This window comes from Corythoichthys intestinalis, chromosome 7, assembly GCF_030265065.1.
Source record: "Corythoichthys intestinalis isolate RoL2023-P3 chromosome 7, ASM3026506v1, whole genome shotgun sequence".
In the NCBI taxonomy this organism is placed as follows: domain Eukaryota; kingdom Metazoa; phylum Chordata; class Actinopteri; order Syngnathiformes; family Syngnathidae; genus Corythoichthys; species Corythoichthys intestinalis.
The window spans coordinates 38,951,664-38,964,325 of NC_080401.1; the positions used below are offsets into that span (position 1 = coordinate 38,951,664).

The window sequence follows — 12,662 nt, forward strand, 5'->3', positions numbered from 1 at the left end:
TTAATAGGGGTATTATTATTTATTATTATTATATTATATTATTATTTTTATTTTATTTACTTTTGTTCCGTGAAGAATCCAGAAAGGGTTATTTGATTGTGGCTTTCTGAAAAACAATATTTTTTTAAATTTAGGCACTCCTACAATCATCACACTTTTTCTGTTACAAACTGACCCCGGCCCCTCATCAGAGAAGGGAAAAGTTATGTGGCCCTTACAGGAAAAAGTTTGGGGACCCCTGGTTTAACTTGTTAAACAGTTGCTGTGGCAACTCGCTGTGTGTAAGTGAGCAGCTTGACCGGATTTGAGTGAACTCACTCAGTGAAGCATTTAATAAAGACAAGCATTTTTCTACTTAATCCTTGTTAAAAAAAAACATATAATTATTACAATTGAAGTGCTTAAAAACCATTTATTAAAAAAAATTATATATATATATATATATATATATATATATATATGTATACACGTTTTTTTTTTTCATTAAACATGTTTTATATGCATCTCTTTCCAATGCTAAATCTGAATAAATATATTGAACACTTTTTTTGGGGGGGGGGGGGGGGGGGCTCTACTTCGCGGTTTTTCAGTTATCGCTACGGGTTCTGGTCCCCTTTGACCGCAAAAAACGAGGAATCACTGTATGTCAAATTTCCAAATATCGGCTCAGATAATCAGCCCAGCCGATAATTGGTCTATCTCTATTTTGAATGCACCCACAAACGATCGGATATCGACTACGGTTGTAAAAATTAATCTAAATCAATATATTGATTTGTTAAGTGCAATAGAATCGAAATGGAATGCAAAACATCAATATCGTCATCATTTTGATGTGCTGTTTCATCAAAATGAATGATTTTGATTAAAATGTCTGAATTGTTTCCAAAACTAAATTGTCAAATGCATCAAAATTGCTTTGAATTATTTTATTCCTTTGGGTATAATTTTACTACTTGTGTTGAATGTGTTGATATCGCATTAAATCGATCAAAGGCCCTTAAAAAGAAATCGAAATGTGGCAGACTTTGTAAAATTAAAAAATATATATCATACCGTGATCATAACAATTGATATCGTATCGTGATGAAATTGGTGATTTACACTCCTAGTATCGACTGCATATTTCATGCTAAAATATCAAAAATGTTAAAATATTGCAAGCATTTTTTGAGAAAAATTACAATTTGCTCAAACATGAGCCACACTGCACTGTGTCTGTAACTATCATTGGATTATTATGCCAAAAGATGTAACTTATTAGCCAGCATAAATTCATAAGTAAGGTGGAAGTAGAAGGATTCAAACAATGGGGGGAAAACGTAGCAAGTTATAGTCTGAAAATCATGGTAAATGGAATTGTTGTTAAACAAAAAAGTTTTTATTGGTTTCTGATTTTAAATGCAGGCATCATTCAGTCCGTTGCATTGATGCAATAATATGAGGCAACCATTTATATGGGTTCACAGTCATATTGGCCCTCCAAAGGAAACCACAATTACCATGAGGCCCGAGACAAAAAATGTGATTGACAACACTGACTTAAAGCATTGGGGGAAAAAAAGCTATTTTGACATTATTGACAATTCTGAATGAAAACTATTCTCTTTAACACAACAGTGCATCTGAGATGACGAAATTAATCGATTAACGGGCCACACGGTAGTTTGATAGGAATCACATCTAAATTTGACCACTAGGCGTGGAACAACCAAAAATGACTTTTCTGTACCTTGCTAAAATGTGTATGTCGTTTTCTAGTCCCAGTCAGGGTGTTTGCTGCAGTCAGGATTGTAGCTTCAAGTCACAGGCTCAAACCTGTGACGAAGAGACGGACTGTCAGATGGAAAGTGTTTGTTCGGGTTTCTCACCTCTGTGCCCTGATCCGAAACCAAAGGAAAATCTCACTATTTGCAGTAGAGGGACTCGGGTCTGCCTAAATGGGGTGAGACTGAACAAAAAACATATAAATGCAATAATCATATCTATTGTTGACAATTTAACTCCTTGGCTGCCATTGACAACAATGCATTTTGAGTGTGAGGGTAGACAGCGATCATAATGAGTTAAATGGGACTGGATGTCTATCACCATCAATGATACTGAAACTTAGTCGTGATATTTTTGTGTTGCTTTGGGCACTGCAGGTGTGTGCCGAATCTGTATGTGTGAAACACAACATGGAGCAGTGTGACTGTCCAGGTGGTTCCAAGAAGCAGAAATGCCACATGTGCTGCCAGCAGCCCGGTAACCTCATTGGTCGATACTCTACGTCAGAGGAATCTGTTTACACTTTTCTAACATATGTATGAGTACTTGTGTCAGTTTGCATAGAGGCCACATCTGGGTCTTGTTGTTTTCCATTAAACTCAGGGGAACCTTTTTTGGGTCATAAATTTTCATCCAAAATAATATACTACAGGTAGTCCTCACGAACAACATACCTGAGTTACGTGATTTCAACTTAATAACGCTGGAGTCTTGACCACTATTTTGTCTCCAGTCTTTTTTTTTTGTTTTGTTTTGTTTTTTTACACAATGTTGACTTTTTTTGTGATGCATGCTTTAATTTCAGCACAGGAAGCAAAGCAGGTAGTACTTCTTCACACGAGTAAGAGCGCATGTACAGACAATGTACAGATTTGCATACACGAAGAAGTCGAGCAGCCGACTGAGAGAGAGAGGGGAAAGAAAGCCTGCGCGCACATTTGTTGGTTGTGAAGCATCAACGGAGGCAACACCTGTATATAACACCTTTTGTACCGTTTATTGTGCGTTTTCAATTGTAGTCGAATACTTGGGGCGAGTTTATGTGATTGTTTTTGATGATGTGGGGACGCTAACTGATGCATGCTAATCGTTTGTGTGGATTGTCATTGCTGTATCAACAGCTAGTTATAAACACAAACTTGAATTGCTGTTATTAAAGATGAAACTGATTTTAATTTCATTGTTATTTAAGTTTCATTCTGGATGTGTTCATGTCATTATCAGCTCCAACATCTTGGCGAGGACGGTACATTGACATATGATAGATGTTTTTGGATCGTTATTTTCAGATTTAGGAGGTATTTAAGGGCATTTAAAGGGTTAATTCTGACTTACGCGGAAATTTTGGTTATGTCGCCAGCGCAGGAACGGAACTCGTTCGTAACCTGGGGACTACCTGTATATCTATTTGAAGCTATATAATGAAACCTAGTTAAATCTGCATTACCTGTACATTTCTGGCAGATAAACCTGGGACATGTGCCAGCACCACTTCCTCCGTCTTGTCTCGCCACTTCCAGAAAAAGGCTTTGCCCCTGGTGGGCGGGGCTCCATGCATGGGTAACCAAGGCTACTGTGACAAATTCCACATTTGCCGCTTACTGGATGCAGACGGCCCCATCGCCAGGTTGAAGAACTCCTTCCTCCACCTTGATGACTTTGAGGACCTAGGAGAATGGATGAAGGTTATGTGCAAGTGGATTTTAATATTGGCAAAAACGATAAAGCTGAAAAATGATTAAAATGTTCTTCTGAAGATGATGCAGTAATAACACAAAATGTTACACAAAATATTAATTAAACACAGTGCTGTTTTTTTAATTATTACTATTTTTGTCTTAGCCTCTTGGAGGAAAACACTAAAAAAAAGGGTTTCAATAATTTTGAATGAACATAGACGAGCACATATTGTAGCGTGTACAAGGACAACGCCAGCGTTGAGATAATAATTCACACTCAGCAGTAAAAGCAGAACATTATTTTCAATTAAACCCACCTTGAAGCCACGAACTGTATGTAAAAAAACCAAAAAAGTTGTCTGAGCGTTTAAGAGGATGCTCGTCACGCTAATGTTGATACTAATGCTAACGCGAATGCTATGCTAACGTGACGAATTACATTTAGTGTGGTAATCACTCAGCAGACCTTTAAAGGCTAAAGCAACATTGTATGTTCTTTCTTGCCAAGATAAGAAAACAAATCTTACCATGTGTTTCCAAAAAGCAAGATGGAGCGCAGCCTAGCTTAAAACACATGGCGGAAAACACCCAGGCCAAATTTCAAAATTCTCCTATATGTCGTATGTGTGATACATCATTGGAAAGCTTAAAATCTCAATTTTCTGGGGGAGAAAAATTTGAACAGGAGGGCTTTTTTTTAAGCAAAAAAAATTTTTTTGAACCCCTAAACCCGGGGTGGGCAAACCGGTCCTCGAGGGCCGCAGTGGGTCCTGATCTTTGTTCAAACGTATTCAGCACAGACAGTTTAGCCAATGAGGTATCAGTGGAAACAAGAAGCACCTGACTGAAATCTACTGATTGCACTTGTAAGAAACCGGATTGGTGAAAGGCTGTCCTCATGATGGGTATGAACAAAAACCCGCACCCACTGCGGCCCTTTGTGGAATAGTTTGCCCACCCCTGCCCTAAACCCTAACTCGAGGTGAGAGCATAAGAGAGCATATTTAAAGGCACCATGATTTCAACGAGATATTATCGCGTACTTACCTTGTTGTTTCCATCCAAAAACTCCGTGTAGCATGTCTCATCGTGTGTCAAGACACAGCTGTGAATGGCCACAGCCGGACTTTTTAGGGATTTTATGGATGAAACACGGTAATATAATAAGGGTTGCAATACAGAAATCGCAGACATCAAGGAGTGTTCCGGATTTTCTTTTTTAAACTTTTTTTTTCAATTTTTCTTTGTTTGGGTCAATAATCTATCATAACAAATATCGGGGGAAATGCGACAGTAACAAAAAAAATCCAATTAAGCGATAGTTATGAGGTAGATATCCGTGACCTATTTACTGACACTATTTTTTTCATTGTGACGTAATTTGTTTAAAAGTTTAAAATATGTGGGTGTATAATTTCATAGTCTTTTTTTTTTTTTTAAACTAAATATTAGACATCAATGAATTATTCAAAGCTAAAAATGATTGACATTTCAAATAGGGGTGCACGATATCCACTTTTTGAAACCGATACCGAAATCGATAACTTCCTGCTCCTCAAGACCGATACCGATACGATAACCGATAATATATCTAATTTTTCAATGTATATTCACCTGAGTTTTTGAATACCTGTAGGTCAAAAATACTAGTGGTTTATTCAGCATAGATTTGCCTTTGACCGAACCAGAATTTTCATGATGACATGAACATTATTATAATGAACAAAACAAAGACAAGAACAGTTTTGACTTCAAATAAAGTGCCCATATTAATTTTTTCACTTTGAGTCAATCACAATCAGTCAATATTATTGACGATGTGTTCACCTGAACAATGAGCACTGATCTAAAACAAACATAAACCAAACAGGTATTGTGCTTTTTCAGCAAATAAAACATTTGGTGACAAATGTGACAAAAAAGGAGAGGAGACTTTTGTCGTCTTGGTCCATGAAACAACTTTCTTAACCTGGCAATTGTAGAACAGCAAGCCTATCAATGAGCAAAAGGCCTCTCAAGAACTTGTAAACATAACACTGTAAAATGCAAACATTTGGTAATGGCATACCGCAAGCAACACGTCACTTCCGCTCATTAATATTTATGACATTAGCTACTGTTGCTAAGTAAGGACAAGACACCGTTTGTCCCTAATAGGAAATGAATGGAAATCGTGTATGAAGGAGATGTTTACAGATTTAAACCTACCAATTCTCTCCGAAAATGATGTGCCTGGTGCCAAATTCACTGGCAAAGATGTGGAAGAACATAAAAATGTTCAGTTAAAGAGATGGCTTTAGTGTCGAAGGCTGAAAAAGACGAAAAAAATGAGCCGACCTAAGCATAGCTTTAGCTTTTCTATCGACGCGACTGACAATGACATTCTCCTGTTTCAACAAGCTATCCTTTACCATCAGCCCTGTCTTTCTTATATATCCTCTGGTTGTCCTACGCCTCTTACCGTTCTTGGGGGTAATTTAGTTAGCTTTGTGTAGCGATCGCAAATGCTACTCAGTAACAGCCAACGAACACTTTTAATTTTTTCATTGATAACACATCTTAATTTTATAATTTATTTACACTTCCCCCTTACTAAAGTTGTCTTTTCATATATATATATATATATATATATATAACAGAAACGGTAACAGTGGCAGTCAGATACCATTGTAATTCTTTTCAGGTCATTCATTGTCAGACAGAAGCAGTACGGCACAACGTTACACTACAAAAATAAGTTAAAAATATAAAAATGGCTTACCTCTTTGTCCTCTGAAAGACCATGCCAACCCAACATAATGTTAACTGCATATGAAACGTGAATGGATTCACCGAGCTGGTGTTAACGTCAGCGCAAGTTGATTCGGTCTTCACATTTTTTCCTCTCAAGTTTTTGGCTTCCGGAAACGTATGAAGAAAACATCCTTCATGTGTCGTAATGTCTAGAGTCGTTTCTACAAGTTCCAAAAAAGCAATGCGTGATCGGCATGTTCGTTTTTGAAATATTACCGGAGAAAAGTAGCGCTTTTTACGTTGGGTCTCTGCGAGGGCGGGTCTATAATGTCCCACTTTGGCTTTACTTCCGCTTTATGATGCTACGTCAAGGTCTAAAAATAGCCTGCGTGCGGTACGCCATTGCCATAGTAAGGTTTATAACTCGGTTAAGGAAAAATACGGTCTCTATAACAGTAACAAAACTTTGCATACTGGCAAAACAGGAGTGGAAACAAACGCACACATCCCAATCCGACACCGTGCCCAAAATATTATTAATAGGCCCGATAACATATTGTTATCGGATTTATTGGGATGACGTCATAATTCCTATTATCGGACCGATAATTATCGTGCACCTCTAATTTCAAATAATAAATATAATAATTACTTACCTTATTTTTATGGCTGGGTTGTAACAAAAGCTGTTGCGCGGTGTCTGTAAACGGGGGTCTCCAGGGTAAAACGGACAAATTAAAAATAGTTCGGGGGCTTAACACGCCATGAAACTGCTATGGCAGCATATAGACATATCGTTCTATCAAGCACAAAAGTTCTTTTGGCTTAAAATACGGCAGTTTACTTTAAAGAGGGGTTTCGAGAGCAGAAACTGCTCTTTCAGCCTTGTCTGTGTTTTCCGACATATCTAAACTCTGCTGAGGAGAAGGAGGGAGAGGCGCAGCACATTTCACATGAGTGACACGATGCAAACACTGCTACGATGAAAGCTGATATACTCCACATACAATATGAAAATGTCATTGTGATCAGATGACAGAAACGATGTCGCATTTTCATCTCATTGCCATCTCGTCAGACGAAAACTGGTATTCGCATGGTTAATTTCTAGTCGCCCAAGCCACGTCTTTAGCTCGTCATCATCACGACATCATCATTAAAAAAAATTGTACGTCGACGAAATATTTTTGTTACCGTCATTGTTGACTTAAACAACTACAGTACTACCGGTAGTATAATTAAAAGGTATTTATTTCTTTAAAAATGGATATGGTTTCTTATCTCATTAATGAGTTTAAAAAAAAAACTTATTCTTAGCCATTTTTCACATGTGTGAACTAGGGCTGCAGCTATCGATTAATTTAGTAGTCCAATAATCGATTAACTATTTAGGTCGTATAATCGAGTAATCGGATGAGGAACATAAAAAAATTAAAATTCTTGACCTGAGCCTCAAACGGTATAACGGTATTAAAAAAATTCATGAAGATCTAAATACAACAAAAGAAAAGTTGGCTAACTTACATAGCAAAAGTCTGCTACCTTAAATGCTATAAAATGCTAACTTTTTTTTACAATGCTCTTAACAAATGGTTCAGACACATATTCCCGCAAAAAATGTCTAAATGTACCAATAAACTAAATTACGAATGCATTAAAAAAACATGAGCTCAAACAGCTTATGTTGGTCTTAACAGGGAGCAGATGGATTTAGCCATGTGACATAAGGTAGACTAGAGGGCCGTGTATCCACCCAAAATCAATAAAACTAAATGCAAACACTTTCAAAACAAACCATTACAACGCTACTTTAATTAAACGAATACTCGAAGCAGCGAAATTTAATTCGAATCTTTTTTTCTAATTGAATACTCGAGTTAATTGATTATTCGTTGCAGCACTAGTGTGAACAAACACTGTTCAAAAACTTTCACATTCTAACATATTCTAATTCAGAAAATGAAGAGAAACGAAGGCAATTCATCTCCTTTTAGATGTCTGAATGTGAGGTAGCTTAAAGGTCCAGCTCTTGACAGCGTAGCGAATCTGGAATGCTCATCTGGGTTTTAGGCATCTCAATGAGCCGTTTGGAAATAGGAAGAAACCTCGCCTAACTGCATCTTCTTTTACTTTATTTTTGTGCTGATTCATTTTCCTCCTCATTTGAAAAGATAAATGTAAACTGCTTACAAACAAATTGATGGACAAACATAAACACATATATTTCACCTGAATATTTGTTTTAAACAGTTCAGCATATGTCATATGCAGCAGGGTTTGATTGGATTCTGTTCCTAAATAGAGAACACACTTTGTAATACAGTTCACAAAAATAATGTTTTTTCTTTTCACAGGCTCATTGGTGGGCTATTTTGCTGGCCATCCTGGCACTGTGTGCAGTAATGGGCTGTACTGTTTGCCTCTGTGGCCAAACTCTGGATACCAGAAATCTGGAGTAACTCACTTTGAGGGACAGTTATCTGGAAATTCACCTTGAAGACGCTGCATTTCTCAAAAATATGGATGAAGCTTATTACAATCATACCTGCCAAATTAACTCCAATTTGCATCTTGTGAAACATGCTAGCCAACGTTAGCTTAGCAATTTTACCAGAACACATTTTGCTAGAACACACTCAAAACTTGTACAGATACAAATTTGTCATGTTCACTAATTTATAACACAATAATCATTTGACACTCACAACATACCTTAAATAAAGGGAAGAAATCACTACACAAGTGGCAATTTTGGCTTGAATGAGATGAGCGAATCTGTGTGTGATTAGACTTTGCAGCCCAAAGCAATCGATTACACGACACGAGGGCTAACTGCAGAGCACCAAAAAACAGAATGACACCAAATTTAAAAGACGACATCTAGGACATTCTGCATTATCATTATGCCTATACATATAAAAATCATTTTTCTTTCTTTCTTTTTTTTTTTAATTAGGTTTCTTTTGCACGCTGCACAGCCCAAACGGCTTGACCAACCATCACTGTTCCAATATCAAATTGACCAGAATTTTTGTCCGACGCAGGTTTTTTTTTCGAATGACTGCCCCCTCAAAATTTTCTGTTCACATGTAAACGTGGGTTATTCAGATTTTTTTTTTTTTTTTTTTTTTTCAAAATATATCTAGTCCTACAATTTTTGACCAAATTGCATAATTTACTCATTAAAAATTCCAGGACGGTAAGGGCATAAAATTTGTATACAGAAGTTGCCAAAAAATTTACAGTTCCCTCATAATTTGCCAAAAACTTGCCGGTTCATTTCTAATGGGAATGCCATTGACGGTTGTACGTCGTTCCATTCATTTCTAATGGCAAACATTTCCCCTTCTTTTTCAATGGCAGGAAAAACATAGGTGGTTGAATTGACATTCAACTGGGGCCCATGTAAGTCAATGCCATTGCCAGCCATGCACGTCCAGTTCCCATTCATTTTCAATGGCAGAAAAACCTGTTTTGTTGTGATTTTTGACCAAAAACTTAACATTAGAGCCCATTGGCATTCAACTGGCACCCAAGTAAGTGGACGCCATTGACAGCCATGCACATCCATGACATTGACGGCCATGTACGTCCAAATTTCCCATTCATTTTCAATGGCAGAAAAACATGTATTGTTTAGATTTTTGACCATATACTTACTGTACCATTACAGTCGATTGACATTGGGGCACACAAGTAATTTGATGCCACTGACAGCAGTGCACGTCCATGCCATTGACAGCAATGTACGTCCAAATTTCCCATTCATTTTCAACGGCAGAAAAACATGTGGTTTCGATTTTTGACCATACACCTACCATTAGAGCCCACTGACATTCAACTCCCTAAGTATGTCAATGCCACTGACAGCCATGCATGTCCATACCATTGACGGCCATGTACGTCAAAATATCAGCAGGAAGTGACCTTATATCAACAGGAAGTGTCCCCAAAATGTCCCCAAATCAACAGGAATTGATCTAATAGATCTGTATCTACCACAGCAAAGCCCCATCGTATTTTGTCCAAAAATTGCAGTTTCTAGTGCGATTTTTAAATGTTAATACCATATAATATGAATAATTTTTGTGAATCATTTGAACTAATTGTATTATACGAGCCCAAACGTCCAAATATGGCTCCACGTGATAATTTATGCAGTAAATTCTTGTCTTCTGTGTTTGTCCATCAGCAATCCATCTAACGTGTTATCGCGCAATATATTGCCTCCTCACATTACAGCACGTGTCATGGAAAAAACTGCTGCCCCTGCCAACTGTGGCCAAAAGTGACTCCAAGGTTCTTTGAGTTCCCTACAGACGCGGGTTGTCATTTAGAGAGCCGGAAAAGTCCAAAGGAACTTTCACTCCATTTCGTCACTGTGTCCTTGTCTTCTTTGAACCAGAGCGGCAATGCGTGCTCTGATGGTCGTCCAGGTTTCCATTACATTAGTGTTATACTGGTGCAACACTGACAACCTTTAGCCCAAATACTATGCAAGGGCTACTTTGTTGTGATGCATCACAATGATGAAAACAAATATGATTCAAGTAGAGTTTACATTTAAATTCAGAATAATAGAAAAATACTACAACATAAAACACAGCAAACAAAATGTGGTCAAGTTATGAATTATTTTGGACTTTACTGTGCTTTTCAAGAATTCAAAATACATAGTGTTAAAAGTGCGTGTGACACCAAAAAGCATGTTTATTTCCTATTTCACGCGCTGATTTATGCTCCTGAATGAAATGGACTGCTTTGATGTGTGTGGAAGCGATTGTTTTATATATTCAATTTTTGAATCCCGCGCCATGAAAATTAGTGACTTCCGGTTCCAGTCTAGGTTTTAGGACGAATGCGAATGTGAAGTCACCCGGGTCAGCATCTCACAATACAGCATTGCTTTATAGCATGCAGATGGACTGCGGATTCAGCTGATTTTGTGGATTAATTTGTTTATTTTTCGCATCACGCCAGCTAAACGGCTGAAGAAAAGTGTTGCTGCACCAGGAAGAGGCATGTGAGCCTTTTTGGGTTTCAAAAGGTTCCCGTTTAACCACGGATATTGGCCAAAACAAGCCCTACTACTGTGGGACCATTGGACTTACGAGGAAGTGCGTAAACATCGTAATTAGTATTATGTCAAATACTGGGATCATGGCACACGTTTTAATACGGAGATGGCTTGCAAATGCCACTCGGCCAACGACCGGCGGCTTGTTTGCACCCCCCCCCGCTATACTCTGCTTATTGCACTCTTTATTTGCCCGGTGTTCTGTCAAATTTTCAACCCCATCAGAAATTGCAACTTTGTGTTCAAAATGGCAGCGAATACAGCAACTACAAAGTAAACACTACAAACTTTCTTTAAATAAAGGACTATTTATTTACTTATGTTTGATCATGGACCAACATGTAGAAAAGTTCTCCTCAGACACATCCTGCCATGTTAGCTGCACAACAACTGCGCGCAGCTATCTATTTATGTCTTCGCCGTGTTGTAAAGCATTTTTTCCCGCCATATTCATGTTGATCATGTGGCAGCTACGCGCTCCTCTGACGTCGGCCGGTTTGTCCGGCGGTACTCTCCAGCTGCTTCCACGGCGAACTCTCCTGTCTGTGGCAGTGGAACGAGCTGTAAATTGCTCGCCGCCAGGCGCGTTGCCGATCGGCGAAGACAATCAACAATCCCGCCGCCGTGTGACATGGTCCAGGCTAGTTTTGTGATTTTCACTTCGAAAAGCAAAAATACAGTAAGACTTTGAGACGTCACTCGGTTTGGGTTAGCATGTCGGCTAGCTGTCACGCCTCTTGGTTTGTTTACATTCTCCGAAGCTGGGGCAGGGAAATGACAAAAGCCTGACTAACTATGGTGGCATAAAATATCGTTCTGGAGGTGCGACAGTAAAGGTGAAGTCAACAGTTTTGACCATTATGAAGCAATTTTGCCATGTCGTACTGAACAAAATCATTTTTATTTTTTCATATTCCATTTAGGACAAGACTGTTATTTGTCATGACCATATTTATTTAGCAATTGGGGAAAAAATACTTCGATATAAAGAAGATCCTATAAAAATATTGGAGTAGAGAGACTGAAACGATGACATTTAGCACCTCTCTTCGTCGCATTTTCCTCGTTCTGAATAATTCCCCCTCAATGGGTTGAATTCTAAATCAGATGAAACCATGACCCTGCCTCCTGTTGGGGACACTAGAACCCTATAATGGTAGGCGTGCCTAAACGGCGAATTAAAAGACTAATTTCTCGTCATCTGCGCTTTGCCAAATTGTTGTATATAGTCGAATCGTTTCAAAATATGATTCTAATTCACATAATAATGCTATTTAAGACTTTTTTTTAATCCTGTCGTACTCACTTTAATCTACATGCATTGGAAATTTGGGTCAATTTGACATAATTCAGTGATGCCGCCACTGCAAGGACAAAGATTATTTGAAAGTAAATGTACCACT

General features: G+C 38.0%; 1 protein-coding gene across 1 annotated transcript in view; it reads left to right on the forward strand.

The window, feature by feature from the left end:
• Positions 1 to 9,266, forward strand: part of si:ch1073-396h14.1 (disintegrin and metalloproteinase domain-containing protein 10) — an 82,190-nt gene extending 72,924 nt beyond the window's left edge. The window contains exons 12-15 of the mRNA XM_057840506.1: positions 1,762 to 1,945; positions 2,148 to 2,247; positions 3,235 to 3,455; positions 8,537 to 9,266. Of these exons, the coding sequence (XP_057696489.1) occupies positions 1,762 to 1,945; positions 2,148 to 2,247; positions 3,235 to 3,455; positions 8,537 to 8,641 (610 nt within the window). The 3' untranslated portion in view covers positions 8,642 to 9,266. The remainder of the gene's footprint in view (positions 1 to 1,761; positions 1,946 to 2,147; positions 2,248 to 3,234; positions 3,456 to 8,536) is intronic.
• The last annotated feature ends 3,396 nt before the right edge of the window (positions 9,267 to 12,662 follow it).